Source organism: Nannobrachium achirus (assembly GCF_963921795.1).
Source record: "Nannobrachium achirus genome assembly, chromosome: 18".
NCBI classification, from domain to species: Eukaryota; Metazoa; Chordata; class Actinopteri; order Myctophiformes; family Myctophidae; genus Nannobrachium; species Nannobrachium achirus.
This window is the reverse complement of record NC_137825.1, coordinates 29,907,559-29,928,994: the sequence shown is the minus strand read 5'-3', so window position 1 is coordinate 29,928,994 and position 21,436 is coordinate 29,907,559. Positions and strand designations below refer to the sequence as shown.

The following is a 21,436-nucleotide window of genomic DNA, read 5'->3' as shown; positions in this document are numbered from 1 at the left end:
TAAACTTGCACTGATTGGTCAGCTGCTGTATCTTTCTGAGGGTTAGTACAGTAGCTGGGTTAGGGGTAAGTTGCCTCGGGAACCAACGGTTCCGGAGCCATGTACTGTAGCCCATACTGTAGGTCAGGCACCTATCTCCAGGCTATTTTATTGTTACATCTGTACTTACCCTAATCCAACCCTTGAGTGCCAAGCAGAGTGGCATTGGGTACCATTTCTTTTGGTATGACTCGGCTAGGGAGTCATACCAAACGTGGATGAAACTCGGCCGCCAAACATGGTTTAGTAAAGTTCACTGCTGAGGAGACACTAGAGTTTAACCAGGTTCAAAGGAACCAAAACACAGAATGGAACACAGACACCTTTAATGGTTCACAGAAATGCTGCTCAATGGCGAGTTCGGGCGTGTTATTTTATTAAATTCTTTCACCCAGCAGGACTACCATTTCATTCACAAGGGCAGTTGCTTAGGAGACATTTCATTTAAGGAAAGTGTTAATCAAATTCTGCTTTCTTGTTAACTTTTAGTATTATAAGACTTTGGGTATCTGATAAACCAATTATACCCAAGCATTTGTTGTTGCCTTCTGTATCCAACCTTGGCCAATGATGAATGTTATACAGTATACTGTATCATTTATAGTATACAGTAAATGGAATCACAAAATGAATGATCGCAAACCGACAACACAACATTTTCTTCTTGCGTGTAACATTGCTGATAATGGTGTGAACAGCTCTGAAGGCACCTCCGCTTATCTCCCTGTCTGGATGACTATACAGCATTTTCTTTTACACTTATGTTTCCCTTTGGGCCTTTTCATTCGCCCTGTAAGAGGCGATATAGTTAATTTTATTGACCAACCTTTCACATATCTGTGATAAAATGACCAAAATATACTAGAAATATACCCATCACTTTCAATCAAACATTAAGCTTATCATTGCCAGAGTTTGGGCAGCATAACTACAACACTACCCAAGATCACAAACTTAGAAATAAATGTACTGTATAGTCCTGTCCAGGAATCGGGGAATGTGTCATATTTACATGTGCAGTAGTTAAATGACAAAGTTGTCATAAATATGTATTATGAATATTTATTTATAAATGTTTGTGCAATAGTGATCCAGTGAGCGTTTTGTATTTCTTGCAACAGATACACAAACACCACTATCGAGGCTTCATTTAGCTTCATGTGTTAATGTTAGTCTTGCAGGAACATCTAAGATTTCAGCACCCCCTACTCCCTCACACAAAGTGACCTTCGCAATGACGATGGCTAAAAAAAGTGATTTGATCTGAGGACAGTGGGTTTGAATGAAAACTGGAAGGAGGTGCTCAGTAGAGTGACAGTCTCTGTTAGGATGACGTATCGCTTTCGTAATCTTATGTCATTTCTTCCCCAACTGAATACTATGAAGTTCATCCAACACTACCTATACTCTGATCGTTGGTTAATTGAATCTTACTAGCTATTATAGATTGTAATCTGTAGCTATTCCTTCCCATCTGAATCATTCTCTCAAAGTAGAGAATAACCCCTTAATATCTATTATGGATCAGGGAAGAGCCTTGAAGCTCAGAATCCCCTTGCTCTCAACTCATAGTTGAGTCTTGCAATTGAGAACCTCACCTTTCCACCCTTAACAGTCTCGGCCAAGAGGCATGCCCCACACCTCTCCATCTTTGTCTCTGTTTGGGGCATGCAATGACATTGTTTAAGCGTGTGTATCAAAAGGCAGCAGGCACTGGGGGCATGGGATAGGCTATATTAAAGGACCCACTCATTACATCATTATGGTGAAACCAGAATAGATAGGCTAAATGGAGAAAAATCTTTGGACAGTGAACACAGTGAAAATAGTGTGTCACGTTGTCATCACTGGGACAAATATGACATTACCATGGTATAACCTAATTACTTGTGCACAACACTCCCACTCCAATTTCAGTACGATCTTGCACGTAATTCTAAACACATTTCTGTCATTCAATGTTCTGTGTAATCTGCAAAGTGTTAATTACTTGTGTCAATTATGTTTGTATCACTGTCAAACAAAGGTTGCAGTTGTTTGGTTTTTGGCTTTGTGAGTCTTTTGCAAGTTGAAGTAGGATTTGTAACGTCACTGACAATATGGCTAGACAAGATGACAGTCAATTGTACATGAAACTGAAACATAATGCTATGTAGGATGAGATATACACAGCTACAGTATATCTGAAAGGTGGCAGAACATGCCACCACAGTCCAGGGGCGTCACAAGGGGGGGGAAGTTGGACTGAGTTACTAGGGCTCAAGGTGGAGGGGCCCTAGTAACTTTTGCTATTGAAAAATAGCAGATATACAAGCTCACAGCGCGGCACCGAGTGCCACGCTGCTAGCTTGTAGATCTGCTATTTTTGAAAAGTCGTGAAAATGTGTGCAAATCTTTGAATATAATGTATTTTTTAAGCGGACAATTGTAACTCAAATTTTGCTTCTGGGGGGTCCCTGGAACTAAATATTTTGAGATGGGGTCCGTGGCCAAATACATATCATCTTGGGGGTCCTTGACATGAAAATGTTTGAGCACCACTGACATGGAAACATAGGTTTCTTGCACACATTTTCACAATTAAAAAAAAATAGCAGATCTACAAGATCTGCTATTTTTCAATAGTTAACATTCATGGGGGGCCCGCAGTGAATCCTTGTACCCAGGGCCCAGAATTTGGTGTGACACCCCTGCCACAGTCTCAGGAATGAGACCTCAGACCCGTGTGTGAGACGTGTGTGACACACTGCATGAGATGGAGAGAGAGAGAAAAAAAGAGACAGATTGGTCTCTCCGCAGGTTCAGAGTGCATGACATAGGCCTACTTAATGCTACATTGAGTAGGGATGTCCTGATCAAATCACCCAAAATATGTTATGTTCTAATGCAGCATGCTTGCGTGGCAAGTTGAATGTGCACAACTAGTTCGGGATAGTTTGGACCTTATTAACGTTCAGGGTGCCAATCCCGAACTAGTTCGGGATTGGCAGTTTTTTTATAAATTTCCGAGCCGGGCCGCTGGTCGTTATCTGTTTACACGGCCCGCGAGAGCGTCGCGCCGCCGATATTTGCCATCCACTCCAATGCAATCCAGGATCTTTAGAGCTCATTTTCTCTGTTCCATGCATATCCATGAGGTGTGCAAGGTTTAATCACGGCTAAATCGCCGAAAATAGGGCTTCTAAAATGCTTGGTAGCCAATAGCTAACTTCATCCTGTTCCTGTTCATGCACAAAGGAAAGTGTTCAGGCGCGTCATGGCTGCGCACGGCTTGTGCATATACAGCGTATGTCTATGGTGGATTCTATGGCCATTGGGCGCCCTCTAGTGGTGATTCTGGGCACTGAAAGGGTTAAGACTCGTAATTTGGAGGTGTTGGGGTATGTTGTCCAGGCTGTGTCAATTTTGGCCATGTCAGAATGTTTTGTTTGTCTATGTTTTGCCAATGGATTGTTAGATGACACATTACAATATTGGACAGTTAGTATAGCTGTATTGTATATAACCAATGGAGCTCAAACTGTCACATTGTGAAATTGATTAATCTGTTCGCGTCAGTAGGCTCCATAAATCATATTATTGAATGTAACGTTACCTACTTAGTCAGCATTTGACAGTTACAAAACACATAACATGCCTTCATACCCCCCCCCCACCCACACACACACACACACACACACCATCTTAACATTACACACAACACTCAACACTAAACCCCTGTCCACTGTACGTAATGAAATAAAGCTTGAAGTTGCTAAAGTAGCGTGTTCACATAACAATATGGGGTCTAATAACAGTGCACTGTAGCTCCCATGTGGATTTAGCACAAGAAATCCTGTGCTAATCAGGGGTTGACACTAAGCTCTCAGAGGCACTTGCCCGTCAGGCAAGTACACGTCATGTTCTACTTGCCCAAAGGTCATGCCCGCTTGCCCGAAAAGGAAATAGTTCATTATAAAATGATAGGTAAGATTTTCTTTACTTTCTGGGGCTGTATGATACAAATGTCATACTGTACCTCAATACTTACAAATCCAAATACCAAATACTGTACCTACATAGTTGATTGAATATGTCTATGGTTTCACACTTGTTATTTTACATTTTTAAGTGTAGCAACAGTAAAAACAGCACATTATAGGTAATCAGTGCTCTTATTTTACATTCTACAGACCAGAAAAAAGAGCTTGCTGGACTGCCAGGTGGCCTGTCAGGTGTTTAGACAGATATATGGTATTGTCTTTATAGACGGTTGCATTCTCAAATAGGCACTTGCCGGTCGGGCAACCTGAAAGCAAACTTCACTTGGCCGAAAGTTTTATTTACCTGCCAGGGGGAGGTGGGCATGCCTTAGTGTCAATGCCTGGCTAATAATCAATCCAGTGGTTTGCTATATTAGCCCCAGACACACGGATACTCATTCTCAGAGACACACAGAAGGCTCCTACTGAGTCACACTGCAAAAATACATATACTGTAAGGGTGTATTGCTGACAACTAAAAGTTACATGTAGCCTATAAAGACACCGCATTCAAAACATATCACTTCTGTTTAATACATGATTAAAACAGGATTTTATAGCATGATTTAATACAAAACGAACCCACCATGCCAGGTTGTCAATCATAGCCAATCAGAATAGAATATGAAAAAAGTAGTAGTAGCAAAAAGATGGTGGAGAAATCTGGTAAGGATATGTCAGGTAACAGGTAGGACCTATAGGCCTATGGGGAGTTGTGCCTTGGTGAAAGGAATCCAGGGCAAAGGCTAATTTGATTCCACGATCTACAGTTCAAAAGTTATAGGCCAAAAACGTAAAGCGACCTCTTATCTTCACCATGAGGCAGTTCTTTGTGTGTACTGGGAGTGTGCATGCAAATTAAGTTTACACTGATCAGTTCTGCTGTATTGGATAGCTGTTTAGACTGACAAATAGACAAACGGACAGACAGGGGTGAAAACATAATCTCTGACCTTCGGCTGTGTAATTATTATAAAAAAAATCACACCGGTGTGAACTGAGCGGTGGAGGCTGCGTGTGTGCGTGCATGTGAGTGTGTGTGTCAGTGTGCCTGGCCTGCACAACAGTACCCCTCCCTTAACGTGTGTGTGTGTGTGTGTGTGTGTGTGTGTGTGTGTGTGTGTGTGTGTGTGTGTGTGTGTGGCCAGCAAAGGTATTGCAGGCTACATACTGGCTACATACAGACAGACACACATACATACATACATACACGCATACACACAAAGCTCTGTATAGGAGTGGTGTGACCACCGCTCAAAAAAAAAGGTTTCTGGTGTGAATGTGATCTTAGCCACGTAGCCTTCTCAAGGCAGAGTGAGTTGAGCAGCAAGGTAACAGTTGTGCATGACTGAACCACTGAGGAATGAGGTACCATTTTAAGAGCGTGCAAGTACTGTGATCGGTGCTGTCTGTATCCGACCGACAGTACAATGAGGGAGCAGCGTTCTCGGTGACGTCACAACCAACAAGTGAATAACAAGGCGCAAGTTGGCACCTCGACAGAGTGCCAACTTACCCACCCACATGCATACAGACAGCATCACCCTACTTGCGCGCTCTTGCTCTCTGCTGGTCGCACATTTTTTCTTCGGAAAGTGACTATGAGTGCACAAGGCTCAAGTTGGCACCTCGACAGAGTGCAGTCTTGCCGGCTGAGTTCGGTGCTGTCTGTATCCGGCCGACAGTATAAAGCCAGGCCTTTAGCCTTCACCACCAACAGGTGCGACCTGATATAAATAATAAATAAATAACTTGCCCTCCCACATACGCTACCAGTCAAAGGTTTGGACACAGCTTCTCACACACATTGAGTGAGAAGCTGTGTCCAAACCTTTGACTGGTAGGGTACATACAGACATCACTCATCACCCTACTTGCGCGCGCTGCTTGTCGCACTTGTCGTTTTCTTCGGAAAGTGACTATGAGTGCAAGTTGGCACCTCGACAGAGAGCAGCCTAGTTTGTTAAGCAAATAAACACAGAAGGCAAGTATAACCTTTTTTCCAGTTGTATATTTTGGCCTCCTCCATGAGATCACAATTGTCTATAACGCCTGTATGCATGAACACAGCCCTGTTGTCATGTTGATGAATGTGCATTTTAATCACACCTCAGCTTGTGCCAACATATTTGCACATGTGCAATTGGCTAGCGACCTAACTATTCCCAAGCAAGCTTAGCCAAGACCCGCTGTGATTGGCCAGTAGTCACTGTGATTGGCAGTGTTCCTTTTCTTCCTTGTGTCCAACTTCTTTTAATTGTAAACAAAATAAATCTAAAAAACCTAAAAGCACAGGCTCAAACATACTGTAGATTAGTAAAGATAATCTTAGACCTAAACATTAACCCCCCTAATATATACATTATTTATTTATTTGCTTTGGAGTCAAATAAATAAATAGATCCATGGTCGGATAAAGCAGTGGTTCTCAAAGTGGATTCCAGGGACTCTGGTGGGTTCCTTTAGGGGGGTCTAAATTGACCCATACAAGTACAAATTGAACCAAATGAACACTAACGGGTCCATTTGGTTCCATTTGTACACAGCCAGAGTTAAGGGGAGACCTTGAAATTTGAAAGTTTGAGAAACACTGGGATAAAGAACGGCAGTGTCCATGCACTTATACTTGCGCGAATGGTGGGTTTCAAGCGTGAGCTATCGAAGTTACTGCTCCACTGGGATTTAGTTTGATGTTTGAACCTGGCCCCGCCCCATTTCTTGTAGAAAGCCAGAGGCAGGCATAGACTTTTAATTCCCTATAGGAAGATACGTAATCTCAATTGGAGCCACTAGAAGCAAGATGGTACACAAATCCTACCAGTAAGACATGACTTTAAAGATACCGCTTTGCATGATTTTAGGCCAAAATCTGTAGGAGCTGTGTCCAAAAATGTGTTTTGCAAAACTCTGCCTCATGATGCCGCTAGAAGAGGGCCATGTGAGAAATCAGAGGTTGTGAGTTGCCATCCAAGGAGGGTGTGTGCAAAGTATGGCATGGATAGGTGCAACGGCTCCGGAGATAAGAGTAGGGGCAAAAGTCTGACGTGACGTGACGGACAGACTGACAGCCGGTGGAGGTTTTTATTGTAACTTGAGACCTGACAGTCGCAACAAGTGGTCTCCAACTGTAATTGGGCGCAGGCGTCTGACGGAAAATCTCGCGCACGTACCATGTTTACTGGTGCCAGATCCCACGAGAGTGTGTTGCTGGGGCAGAGAAAGGTCGATAGTAAAGTAGATTTTCTCCTTATTTGTGTCTCTGAAAAAATATTTTTTAGTATGAAAATGTTGGGGTCCAATATTTAGTTCAGTGACCATGGGGCTAAAGAATGGTTCAGAAGGTGTGTTTAAATTCACTCCAACCTGCTTTCTGCCTCCTAAAAAGGTGTCAACCTATTTAACGCAGATACAGGAAGTAAACCGTAGATGGCGTGTCTTGCTATTCCTGTTGGAGGCAGGTACAGTAGCGTGGGTCTAAGGGTGGGTCTAAGCTCGCTTGGGAATAGTTATCACGCAATTGGTTAATACCGGCACATCCCATAAAGGAGGGACAGAGTGTTGTAATTGGCTAGTTAGTGATACTAGTCCTTACCCGTTCAAAGATATGAGCTCTGAAATGATGTGCAGTGTGTGGGTTATGGGATGTGCACTGTGCACACAGTATATGAGGGATTGAAAGTAACTTTAACTGGTGCTTGCATGATAATATGTAGGATCATCAATGTAAGAAATACCCGTTTCGTTTAATGGCTACAGAGATACTGTGTACCGATCTGCATGATTTTGGACAAAATCTGTAACAGGGCCAGACAACCCCCCCCCCCCCACACACACACACACACACACTGGTTAAACATGTTGCCTCATGCTAGATGCAGAATAGATATGCCTCAAGCTAGATGCAGAATAGATAAAGATACACCATAAAAATGCTAATATACAGCATATGATTTGTGAAAGTGACAAACGGGCTTCACAGTTATGTCAGGTGTGTTCATATGCTAATGGTGATGCGATTTCAGATCAATTGCTCCAGCCACTGAGGAGAAACGCTGTGACAGACACTCACTCAGACAGACAGACACTCAGACAGACAGACAGACAGACAGACAGACAGACAGACAGACAGACATTTGGAAAATATATGTTTGATAGTATAGATCAGTGGTTTTCAACCAGTGGTCTGGGGACCACCAGTGGTCCTTGAGGGGGTGTCAGGTGGTCCCCAGTTAAATGATGGAGAATTGGTAACCAAATGGACCCATAAAGATATTTAACTCTTGAGAGCATAAAATGAACCAAATGGACCCTTACAGGTCCATTTGGTTTAATGTTATGCTCTCAAGAGTACAATTATTGTTAAACATCTCCATTACTTCTTATTTACCAGAAGTCTTTACAAATAGAGAATGTAGAAGAATTGTTATTTTGAGCAATGTTTGCTGTTATCTCCCCTATGCTATGGTACCACATCAATACAGCATGGAATTGTGGACAAAACCTTATCCAACGATAACAAAATATTCCATGTTTTGGGACTGAGAAGCTAAATCTCATCAAATGGTGGTCCGCGGCTCAAATACAGAATACGTTGATATGAAAAGGTTGAAAACCACTGGTATAGATCACATAGGAGGAAGGAGCATGATTGGCTAGTTCTGGTCGATAGCCTCGTGAAATGCTTATGACGTATTCGTAAAAATGACATAGTTGTCATTGCCCGGTTTGAAAAATATTTGTGAAATTACGTCCTTGGCCTTTAGTGAGTGTGCACAAGAAATATGATGTTGATCGGCCTGGTAGTATGCAAGAGTTCTCACTCTCGGTCTCTCTGTCTCTGCGGAAATCATTAAATGGGAAGCAACCCAGGCCTGCATTCTGTTCTACATTAGCATGGCCCCTCTCTAAGTGCCTTCAGTCAAGTGAAAGCTCTCTCTGATGCACTGCTGATATTGACACAAGTTCATAAGCAAGCGGGAGTGTTATTCAGATGTGTTCATTTTTAATATGGAGACTGCTGTGCTTGTCACTGTAACTATCTATTACACAATTAACAACCTGTACCTTCTATACTGGTGGAAGAAGGAGATATTTTAGTATTTAGCATTAACAACCTGAACCCTAGTGTCCATTGTCTAAGAACTTTGGCCAAAGCGGGAGGCATTGTGAGCTTGTAGATCGGCTATTTTCGGCAAAGAGGTTCGGTGTAGTGGGGAAAAAGAGCAGACTAAGTACAGAGTAAAAGGTCAAGTTTATTAGGTAATGACGGCTCAAGTGGTTAAATATCTGAAAATGAATGAATCCAAAATAACACTGATGATTGTGCCGTCAAACTATGAAACTATATGGAATCTATGAACAGGTTGTGGGGGTCCGTGCTTCATCTCTCTCTCAACTAAGGGGTCCTTGGCCTGAAAACGTCAAAGACCCCTGCATTAAAGTTTACTGAACCCTGTCCTCACAATCCCAGCTGTGTGTGTGTGTGGGGGGGGGGCACGACGACAAATTACAGTCGAAAAGCACGAAAAGCTCAGCACTGAGCTCAGCAATATTTGCACTCGGCTTTAAAATAACAAACTGTTGTTACACCTGGGAAAATCCTCCATTCTTTTTTGGTCAAAAAACAACCTCAGCTAGTCCTGTGGCTTTACAGTCAGAATCGGTGACAATATGTAATCACATGCAAGACTTATTTGGGTTGTATTTTGGATAACAAGCTTTCCGGTGAGAAGAATATCATCTAAAGCAGGGGTTCTCAACCTGTGGTACATGTACCACTGGTGGTACACAAGCTTTGGCCCTCTGGTGGTACGCAAAGGAGTTTCCTAAAAATAAGAAAAATACATAAGTGGAGTGAAATATTTATATTATAATACAGGTAGTTCTTCTGAGCAAGCATGAGGGCACACCTAGCTGTTAATATAAGATTTGAGAACAGATTAATCACATTAAAAATATCATCCGTTTGCACGGGAACGGCATGTAAAACTAAACAATCTCCATGAAATCAAGGAATAAATTGGCCTCCTGTGTTAACTGTGCATAGCTAAATAGGTAGTTAGGTACGTCTACACACCTGTATTTTAACATCTGTTATTATGATGGTATTTTCTGAGGTGGTACTTGGTGTAAAAAGGTTGAGAACCACTGATATAAAGTGATCATGAAGATTAGTCAAGCAAAGAACTAAATGTTTGGTCAAGATCTGCTCGGGTGCAGAGCGCACTCTAGCCGGAGCACTCATCCAGTGCCAGTGCTTGCATTTCATGGTTCAGCAAACGAAACCACAGACATCTCAAAACAAACTGATAAAGCTGCTACTAAACTTCAGAGGCTCACTCATCTACGGACTGTATGTGTTTTGCTGGCTTTTGTGCTTTATTTGTTCTTGAAACAAAGTAACATTTAAAGTTTTATCAAAACCCTTTTTCAAGGTCTGAAAAGCACTTTGTAGCCTAATCCTCAGCGTTGTATGTGACAATACCATGTGTTACACATGCATGAGAAACGTGGGCAGGCTGACAAAGCATGAAGGGCAATGCTGACCAAACTACAACTAAAACTTACCCATTTACAGCCATTGACATTGACACAATCATAAGCTGTAATATAGCCAAATGAACTAGCTATTCAGCTAAATACTTTGATTCGGGCTACGTGCAGGAATTGTAATGATAAACCAATGTCAATTCCTCTGTGATTTAACTAGTAAGTGTGCACAAAATGTAAAAACGCTATTACTAGTCCATGTGCCATTTCCTGTGCCAGACCTGCAAAGAAGTTTGGGTGGAACTCAACGACTAATAATTCACGAGAGGGCACTTGCAGTATATGCCCTCACATGATCAGAGTTTGGGCTGCTAAGCGGCCCTCACCACTCTGACCGATATGGCCGAGTCATAGTGCTGGGGGCTTTTGTTGCGGAGTGACTCACTGCCTGGCCTCAAAAGTCTAGTATCTCCCCGGGTCCATAGGGATATCCCTTAGCTTAGGTGGTTAAGACCCGGGTACGATCGCGGGCGGTACAATGGTGCCATGACCCGGATCGGGTTTCCCCGTGGGAGGAGGTCAAAAGTGTAGGGGAGTGACTCACTGCCTCAGCCTGACGGCCTCAAAAGTCTAACTCCACCCATAGGGATATCCCTTTGGTCGTGTGGTTAAGATATTAGACTTCCACGCGGGAGACCCGGGTATGAATCGCGGGCGTAACAATTTGTCAGAGTACCTGTATCATCCGTCTGTCTGTGTCAGTTTATCTCCTATATGGAGATATGCCATATATGGGCATTTTGGTTGGATCAGCGGTTCTAGACAACTGGATATCCGGATATCCGAAGTTCCGAACTACTCAACGACGGGCATCGCACTCCTTCGAGTCCTTGCCGCAGCACGTGACGAGTTTGAAGTCGGTCGGTCCCATATATGCACATGACCTTATATGGGCATAGCAGTTGGATCTGTGGCTCTGGACAACCGGATCTCCTGTATCTGCCCCTTCCTGTCCCTTTTATGCCCATGTATGGAGATCACTAATGTCATCAGTATATGCCCATAAAGCCCATACATTTCCTACATGGGCTGACAATAACACCTGCTAATGCTTGCAGAGACAGGTGTGTAACCACTCAGGATAAGCACAAAACATTAAATACCAGCTTTTCATGTTGGGCCATGAGAAGCTGTCTCACTGATGATACGTCATCTTTTCAAGGCTAAGACAGCACAGTCACCAACACCGGCCCAACATGTTTACCTTCGGCTTGACATTCATCCGACACGGAGAGACACAACACAACAGAGACAGGCTGTTACAAGGTGACGGCGTAGACACGGTGCTGTCAGAGACTGGCCTCCAACAAGCGGAGGCAGCAGGACAGTACCTCAGAGAGCTCCGCTTCGACCACGTGTTCGTCAGCAACCTCCAGCGGGCCCGGCAGACCGCCGAGGCCATCCTGAGGAACAACGCTCACTGCTCTGACGCAGAGATGCTTCCGGAGCCTTTGCTCAGAGAGAGGGGCTTTGGCATCGCTGAAGGACGTCCCATAGAGGACTTGAAGAACATGGCCGACGCTGCCGGCCAGTCGTGTCGAGACTACACTCCCCCAGGAGGAGAGACCTTGGACCAGGTCAGGCTGCGATTCGAGGAGTTCCTCAAAGTCCTGTCCCAGCGGTTGGTTGACGAGCACGGCTGGCCGGGACAGAGTGACACCGTGCCAGTGGACGACCCCGACACCTGCCCTGATGACGATGACGATGTGGTCCCCGCCGCCGGCCTCCCTGACGACGGGTTGGGCGGCGTGTGGGTCCACGTCCTGGCGGTGAGCCACGGCGCCTACATCCGAGTGGCCGTCAGGCACCTGGTGGAGGACTTGCACTGCTCTCTGCCGCCGGGGGCCGAAACGTCCCGGGTGTTCTCGCCCTGTCCCAACACCGGCATCGGCCGCTTCCTCGTCACACTGAGCCGCCAGGCCGACGCCGATGCGGCACCGCCGCTGCTCTCCTCCGTTCACTGTGTGTTCACCAACAGGACGGACCACCTGGCAAAACTCAAAGACCTTCAGTAGCACGATGTGAAAAAAACAAAACGACAACACACAGAGACAAAGAGTTTACGGTGGTGGATATGGTAACTGTGTTACCATCGGTGGTCTATAGCAGTAATTCTCAAACTTTACAATGGCAAGGTCTCCCCTTAACTCTGACAGTTTACAAATGAAACCACATTTGTATACGGTCAGAGTTACATACTTGTAAGGGTCAATTTAGACCTCCCAAAAGGAACCCATAGAGCCCCTGGACCCCACTGGTCTATTTTGGATTCTCCGAAATCTGAATCGGACGTAAGAATGTGTCATCGGTCAGGCTGCACTGTGCATGAAATAAAGTCCTCAGTCGCCACGACTGATTTCAGTCGTTTGGATTCCATAGAAGCCAGCATGTCTTCTATGGAACCCGCAGTGAAAATGGCGTGAAGGTGGCCAATCTAGAAGCTCTCAATGCACCACAACTTAAGACGCATTGAGAGTGAGCCATCTTACCATCTTACCATTTTTCCCGGGGAAAAAAACGTGTTAGTTTTACACCGGGGTCCCATTGGATACGCTTTGCAGAACACGCTGTGATTGGCTAGTGAGACACTTGGTGAAATTAACTCATAAATAGATAAACATTCGTACATGTGGCTTTGTTTGTTTGTATGTACTGTATATCCCGCCTCATCGCTTATTAGCCAAAACTTAGCAGGACGCTTAATGAAATTAACTCGTATAGCTTAAATAGCACCGCTCACTTCACACAAGGTGTGATTTTTAAGATAAGAAGTGAGCAAACTAGCAATTATGTTTAGAAGCATCATCTATACAATCCTAATGGTCTCGGATATTTCATAAAAGCAAAAGCCTCAATCTGTGATGTCTTCACCTGGTTGGGAGTATGTAGAACAATAGGAACAATATTACAGAAAGGTAGTCATACAAAAAACATTTCAGTCGTGAGATTTTATTTTGCTTTAATCCATGAGTGTGAAAGAACATGGAGACGAGAGTTTATGATTGTAGACCAAGGTAACTGTATGATATTATTTTTTCCATTTCGATATTGGATTTATTTTTATTTATTTTTACCTTAAGCGCTCGTTTTGTTTTTGTTTATGATAACATATTCCATTGAAACTCAACCTTTTTCATTTCAACCCCATTTGATACAAATTTTTTATTTTCCTTAAATAATTGAAATTATCCTATACAAACGTCTCTAGACCCACACAGTAATAATATTTTTGACCGCTCCTACATTTCACTGTGTGTGTGTTTTAGTACGGAATGTATTAGCCAAATGTATTAGTACATGTTCACTGCTCATACATACAGTGTGAAGTAACTAACATCACGGACAGAATTGCCCATACAAGGAGATATGCACGTGTGTCATGTTTGCACTGCTCACTTTGCACAGGTGTGCAAACTAGACTGCACTCTGACGAGGTGCCAACCAACCTGCATCTTGTATCAGGTCACACTTGTAGAGCACGCAAGTAGGGTGACGAATCCTGACGATAGCTGTCTGTCACCAACCAACAAGTGCGACCTGACGCATGATGTCACTGAGAACGCTGCTCCCTCATTGGCTAAAGGACAAGATATGACCAAATACATACTGTACAGTACAAACATACCCACCCAGAGACAGCCCTCATCACCCTACTTGTGTGCTCTACTGGCACATGTAATAAATGCCCACGGCAATACCATGGGTGATTGCTTTCTTCTGTACATTCAACAGCATGGACGTTTAATAATAATCTTTAACAATAGATGATTCCTCAGAAGCTTGACCGGTTTGAAAGAGATATTTACCACATACTCCTTGATCTCGCCGCGTTCACGTGATTCACGTATGGAGCGCGCTGCATCAACAGCCATTGTGAGGATTCAACATGGAAAGCATACAGTAGTGTTTGGAACTATTAGTCACCTGAGGGCAAGCGTCACTTCCACATTCTTATTGGTCTAGTTTATTATCTCTGAGTCTGAGTACACCAAAACAAATTGCAAATCAGCTGTAGATTGTTGTTTTTTTGGCATGAAATGACTAAATAACGAATATTATGTGAATATTCTAGGTCACATATAAAGTAAGTCCTACTGAGAAAAAAAGGGTGGATTTTGTAGTTGCTTACGAGCACCAACAACTTTGTTTTGATCTCAACGGTTTAACAAACAAACATTACTGGATCTAAATGCATTAATTGTGAAAGTTATATTGTTTGGTTAATGGTATGCACATGTTGATATGGTGTCTAATTAATTCAGAAGTTGCAACCTGGGGTTTGAGAAAACATACCCAAGTTTCTAGATGCTGCCTTCAGGATTGCCCATATGAAGGCACCTTACCAGGCAGGCAGATAGACTCAGGGGTCACCTGGTACTTTTATGCCACTGCGTGCTGACAGGTGCTCTTGCACAGTTAAGACTACAACTCCTGGGTCTATGGTGCGACAACTTTAAACAAATCTCGACTTCATTCTGACGAGCCAGAATGTTCAAATGAATGATTTTCACGCACCACTGCAGGGCCAAAATAGACAAAAGTATGAAATGATTCTATAATCTACAGTGGAGTGGCAGGCTGGTTAGTTGTGCATACTGGCAAACATAGAGCCATACTAACAAGCCTACAAAGTGTTTTGTTAGATAATTGTTAAACAGCGCTATATATCTGATAGTAATCATTGCTATAGAGTATTTGTTCAGTAACAGGAGTCTCTCTGTCTCTCCAGCAATCAGGAGAGAGAATTCACACAGGATAAAGGATAAACAAGTGAAACTGGAAGTGATGACACTAAATTGGAAATAGTACTATTACATTGAAGCTGATACATGGGTAGTCTCTCCTGATTGGATGAAATTGCCACCCACGGGAAAATATATTTTAATTTTATTAAAGACCTGGAGAGACATGTCTCCTGTTAGTACTGAACAAACACTATACAGCAATGATTATTATCAGATAATGCAGCTTTAACCTTTTAACAAAAAAAGAAAAAATCTGTCGGTAATGATATTAGCCCTGCAAGCCAGATGACGTCATGATGACGTTATGATAACATCCTCCAGTGACTTCAGAACTAGGCCAGATCACAGCCCATATGGGGATGATCTTGACGTTATTACCAGGACGTCATATGGATTTATGGATTATTGTTATTGTTTGTAATGTTAGTTGAAATATTAGCATGTAAGGTTATATTCTGGGACATATCTGACTAGTTATGATATTTATCTGGCCTCAATCTGACCCTCTCTGATTAATCCAGGATGTACGTTTTCATGGGCAGGATTTATGTTGGTTGAAATCAGGTGATATTCTTGGCCAGATCTGACTAGTCATGGTTTGACTTGATCTGGCCCCAATCCAGACGTCACTGATTGGTCCAGGTCCTGACCGTGCTTGCTGGGAGTGACTTATTCGTCAGTCATCAAAATGTGTTGTTTATCGGTGTTCACATTGCTCTTTGGTGTGTAATGGCTTTAAGGATGCCGTAATCAGTCTGACCATCCCAAACAAGTTATTTCAAAAACTACTGGCTGGGTTGCCATGGGATTTGCTGTGCACCTTCGTGTTCCCTGGAGGATGAACCCAAATGATGTTGGTGTCCCCATGGCCCTTCCTAAGGATACAATGTCTACTTACAGTTACACACAACACAACATATCTCAAACTAATGGCTGGACTGCCATAAAACCTGTTGAATCCCCCTTCCGCCTAGTGCCACATTCAGACGAAATGATTTAACTTCAAAGCTTTTGCTGTTGGTTACTGTACAGTATATTTTTTCTTAAGTGAATATATAATAAATACAACCGCAATGCTAATAATAATCTTAAATTGTCTTTGTTTTTTGAGCGGTGGTAAACCACTCCATAGAGTGGCTGTGCCTGTGTCTGTAGCTACTTTTCCTCAGCGTTTTGCCATAGCAATGTGTTTTCCTCAGCGTTTTGCCATAGCAATATGTGTGTGTGTGTGTGTGTAGCCATATTACATCACCAATTACATCCTAGACCTATCTGTAGCCACTTTTTCCTCAGCATTTTGCCATAGCAATGTGTGTGTGTGTGTGTGTGTGTGTGTGTGTGTGTGTGTGTGTGTGTGTGTGTGTGTGTGTGTAGCCTGTATTACATCACCAATTACATCCTAGACCTATATCCTAGTCTGAAGACGTTATGCAAGCACGACCACCGCTCACTTCACATTGGGTGTGATTTTTTTATTTTAGCCCCATTCGTGAGAAGATAGGGCTCTAAGGATGGCAATGTTGGTCGGTATACACCACTTTGTTGGGTGTAGCTAGAGGGGCTTTTAGAGTATCAGTCTTGCTAGTGTGTTGGGAGTGTGTGACACACTTAAGGTGAATGTGTTGTGTATCATACCAAATCATCACAGACATGACAACGTTTTTGTAGCAAGTGTCATAACGTGCGTATTTCCAGTCGTCTGCGAGGTGTGCGGTGGAATCCCTTTGTTTCCTGTCCTTCGTGTCTGTGGTTTCCAATGGTCCATCATGCGTGCACGTCAACTCGGTTTGGGTGCTGCTAAGAAAACCCCCAACTGAGCATTAAACAGCCCCGGGGCCACAGGAGGCCCCTTCCAGACCTGCCTAGGCATGCACCTGCCAAGCCCTGCAGTTTGCTGCTGCTCCTCTGCCTGTCTACTCCCCTGCAGCGGATTCCCCCGGCATTCAACCTGGGAGTAGCTTCCCTGTGTCTTATGCCTCTCTCTATCTCAGTTGAGACACGTTGCTTGCGGCTTCCGAGAAGCGAGGCAAATCAGACGGGATCAGCGTGGCACACATGTGGACTATGTGTGTGTGCGCGCGTGTCTGTTTGCATGATGCACCTCACACCCACAGGCTTTCTCTACGGGGTTGAGACTCTCATTAGCACTTAGCCAAAAAGATATCCCTTTCATCTCATCTGTCCATTATGGATCAAGAGAGGCACATCTATTACAAACAAAGTTAATGAGGCATGCAGATCCCTGGCCTGTAGTCTAAACATGCTATGTACACAAGACAACTCCCTGCGGTTAGCTAATTGATTCCATCAGAAATCTTTAAATTGCCAAATCAATGCATCAGCAAGCACCTTACACAGGCTACCCATATGGGCCAGGAAGGCAAGTAGCCATCCTGGAAAGGAGTAACTGACAACATGGATTGGCAAACATCCTCCAATATTAAAATGTGGCTAATGGGAGGACCAGCCAGCCGGCAGAATACATCATCATGCTCATGTCACTATGACTCAAGTTCCCAATGCAACTTCGCCCAAATATGGAGTGTGTTGTCTAACATATATGGGCACAAAAGGGGTTATGCGCATGGGCATGTGACAAAGACTGACAGATGCAAGATCTCCATTATGGGCATATAGGGTGTGCCAATGGTGACGCAATTGTAGTCCTAGAGCGGCCATATTTTGGGTCAAACACAGGTGTTTCATTGTTTGATTGAGTGTTTGACCCAAAATATGGCCGTTCTAGGACTATAATTGGCACACCCTATTGGTCGGATCGGCGGTGCAACGAAGGTGTGTGCTGAACTCTAGATGTGAGGGCTGCGTAGTGGCCCGAATCTCTAGTTTCAGAAATTCACAGTAGTCAATATTAAATGTATCTTTACAATACTTGTGCAGTTATATACTGTAGTTCAGTGGTCCTCAACCTTTTCAGGCCGTGACCCCCAAAATAATCATATTTTAACTGGGGAAGAGTTGAGGCATTACATTTTGTATAACACGGTTCTATTGTGAAAATTGTGACACAATAGAACCTACATGCTCACAAATTGTTGTGAGCATGTAGATCGGCTATTTTCACAATTTCCGCCTCAAATATCTGACAATTTGGCCAATGTTTAATTTGTCATGTTAGAGGCATTCAAAAGTCCTTAAATTGTCACTTTAGAAATGTGCAGATACCCTCTATACACTGAAACTTTGTTAGTTTGTTTACAGTTGAGTGAGAAAACAATGTTGCACATTAAGTTAATCATCTGGGGTCCCCCCAAAATAATTTGGGGGTCCCGACCCACAGGTTGAGAACCACTACTGTAGTTCACAGAGGTTATTATCCTGGATGATTGTGCAAGTGGCTCAGGAGGTAGAGCAGCCGTCTTGGAACTGGAAAGTTCCTGGTTCAATCAGCTCACCCTGGCTTCATGCTGAAGTGTCCTTGAGCATGCAGCACCCTGGCTGAAGAGTAGGGATGGGACGATATGAACATTTCATATCACGATTATTGTGACAAAAGAAATCGCGATTTACGATATTATCGCAATAATCAAAATCCATTATCCTGGGGCGAAACATTTGCCAAAAAATAGCCCATCTACAAGCTCACAATGTGTCGCGATGCGCTTGTGGCCTTGCATGATTGCATCCACTGTCTGTGTGGGATTATGTGGGTGCATGTACTGTAAGGCACATTGTAAACTGCTTTGGATAAAGGAATAGAAATGCAGACCATTTATAGAAAGACAGACTGTTTGGTTTCGTGCAGTCCGTCCGGTCCGCCCCATAGCTGAGATTAATGGGCAGTAGCCTCGCTAGCAGACAGTGTAATTATGCTACTTAGTCACTCAGTCACCACCAGACAGAGTGAAGTCAGCAACACTTGAACTCAGCAGTGGCATTTCTGGAGCGGGACTGGGAGATGAGCTAATATGACCGTCCTCGCATGGGTAAACACACGACAAGGACATGAATGGAGATTTATGACCAATCTCAAATTACTCGCCCCATGCATGGGAACATAAAATTAGGCAAAACAGCATCTTAAACAGGGATTACTTACTTGGATATGCGGTTGAGGATGCATGATGTATCCGATTGTTTTTAATGATTGTGGTTAGTTTGAAAAGAATTGTAAGTCTATACTTAAGAGTTTATGTAAAGGCACTGTCCTCGAGGCAGTGTGCAAGACAAGACCTTTTACCGAAACTCAACATTGTCAGCTGTTGATAAATCCATCTAATCTTCACTATGGAATTCAGCACCGTCTTAGGGCCGATGCATACTCCACTTTTTTCGGTTCGCGGAGTCGAACCTCTGAAGGGCAAGGAGAGAGAGGGGGAGAGAGAGAAAGGGACCCACTGGTCCGAAAATAAATACGAAACGGGTGGCAGTGTGCAAACGTGATTGACATAACGTGAGGTTGATTTCTTTATTTACGTGGTCCGAAATTCGCTTCTAAATTCGTCCGAACGCAACAGTGTGCAACGACCTTTAGGGTTGACAATATCTCCATGGAGATGTGCTGGTAGTGGTGGCGCAAAGCACTCACACTGTACTGTAGCTGTTCAATGCCCTCATCGTCATGATAGCCTTCAGCCACATCTCACCACGCAACTCTCGATACCTGGGAAGCCAGCTGTAACAATGCTCACCTGTGCTCCGAAAGCAAGATCAAACAGTAAAACGTGTCGGGGGCAGGAGGGTGGGGTGATGGTGGTGTAGGTGGGGGCTGATGGGGGCTGTAGAGAAAGCAAAAGTGCACATGAGCTGTGAACTATTTTCTTTTTTTCTTTTTCTGTGGGGGGATTTTTTTGCCTCTGACTTCAATAGCGCTGGCTTTTGTGTCGGGTGGGGCGCAGCACAGCACTCATCTGTCAGAGTCAGTGGCTGCCGTGGTAGGGTTGCGCCCCGCGGGGGGCCTGAGGTCATACTGAGTGGCGCTCTGATCTGATCAGCGCAGCGCGCAGCACCCCCCACTCCCCACCGTTGTCTTCTACATGGCCTCCAGCACTGTGCAGTCCGCAGGCTCAGATCTGCTCAGCTCACCGGCGGAGTGACGGCTCGACACTGGCAAGGCCTGCTCTCACCTTAGAAGTTAGAACAACAGATTGACACTTGCTCCTACAGTACCTTCTCTCTCTCTACCTCACACACACACACACACACACACACACGCACACACACGCACACGCACGCACGCACGCACGCACGCACACGCACACTCACACTCGCACGCATTATCTCATTCCCTCAAACAGTGGAATCTAGAATATGTGGTGAACACTTATACATCTACCCGAGAGCCCTCATCACTGAAGAATGTATGCCTTTACAATAGCATGTCAGTTTGTCTGTACAAGGGACTTAGGCTCTAGAGTAAATAAACATCAAATCGGAACACAGACGACCTTGATACGTGTTGCCTTTTTCTGGAAGGCAGCATGCAGTTCTGTTTGAGCCTGTCATGTCCCTAAGCGTGTTAAAACACGGTCATATAGCAAATATCCCCTCCTCCATCCCCTCTCGCCTTATTTCGGGAGAAAAAGTAGGCAATTAAAATTAATTACCTCAATGAAACTATAATGGTTTCTGGCATCACAGGTCGAACCTGGCTGTCTCATTGTGGTGATTAATCTCTGCTTATAGGCACATCTACGCCAGCCCTCTGGTAAGGAATGCCATCTTTTTTTTCTCTCCATGACCGGCAAACCCCAGCTGCACACGCCGTCATCCTTAAAACACAGACATCAGCTCTAGAGGAAAACCACAAATTGATGACAGGACGATGGGGGCACGTGTTCCGATGTGTTTTAGATGTGTACACAGGGGCTTTTCCCCCCTCACGGGCTAAGCAGACAGGTCCCCATGTGCTGCTATCTCTGAGATGATCAGGATCCGAGCACAGCAGACAAGAGGGAACACTTAGAAAAGTCAGTGCTAATAGGGCATATCCCTGCCCTGGAGTGGGGCTCCTAGCTTGCCTTCCCGTTGGGAGAAAGAATAAAAGCTCACAAACAGCGGCATACAGTATAAACTACACATAAGTCAATAAAACGGTAGAGTCAGCACACTGGCAGGGAGGAA

General features: G+C 44.0%; 2 protein-coding genes across 2 annotated transcripts in view; both read left to right on the top strand.

Annotated features, from left to right (window-relative positions):
* The window catches only part of wnt3 (wingless-type MMTV integration site family, member 3), a gene marked incomplete at both ends in the record, with an annotated part of 44,109 nt that overhangs the window by 11,130 nt on the left and 11,543 nt on the right, over positions 1-21,436 (top strand). The gene's annotated exons all lie outside the window — the stretch shown is intronic.
* LOC308303766 (fructose-2,6-bisphosphatase TIGAR B-like) lies at positions 11,807-12,625 on the top strand (the record flags this gene model as incomplete). Its single annotated transcript, XM_080748261.1, has 1 exon — positions 11,807-12,625. The coding sequence occupies one exon, from the start codon at positions 11,807-11,809 to the stop codon at positions 12,623-12,625; it is 819 nt and encodes a 272-aa protein (XP_080604387.1).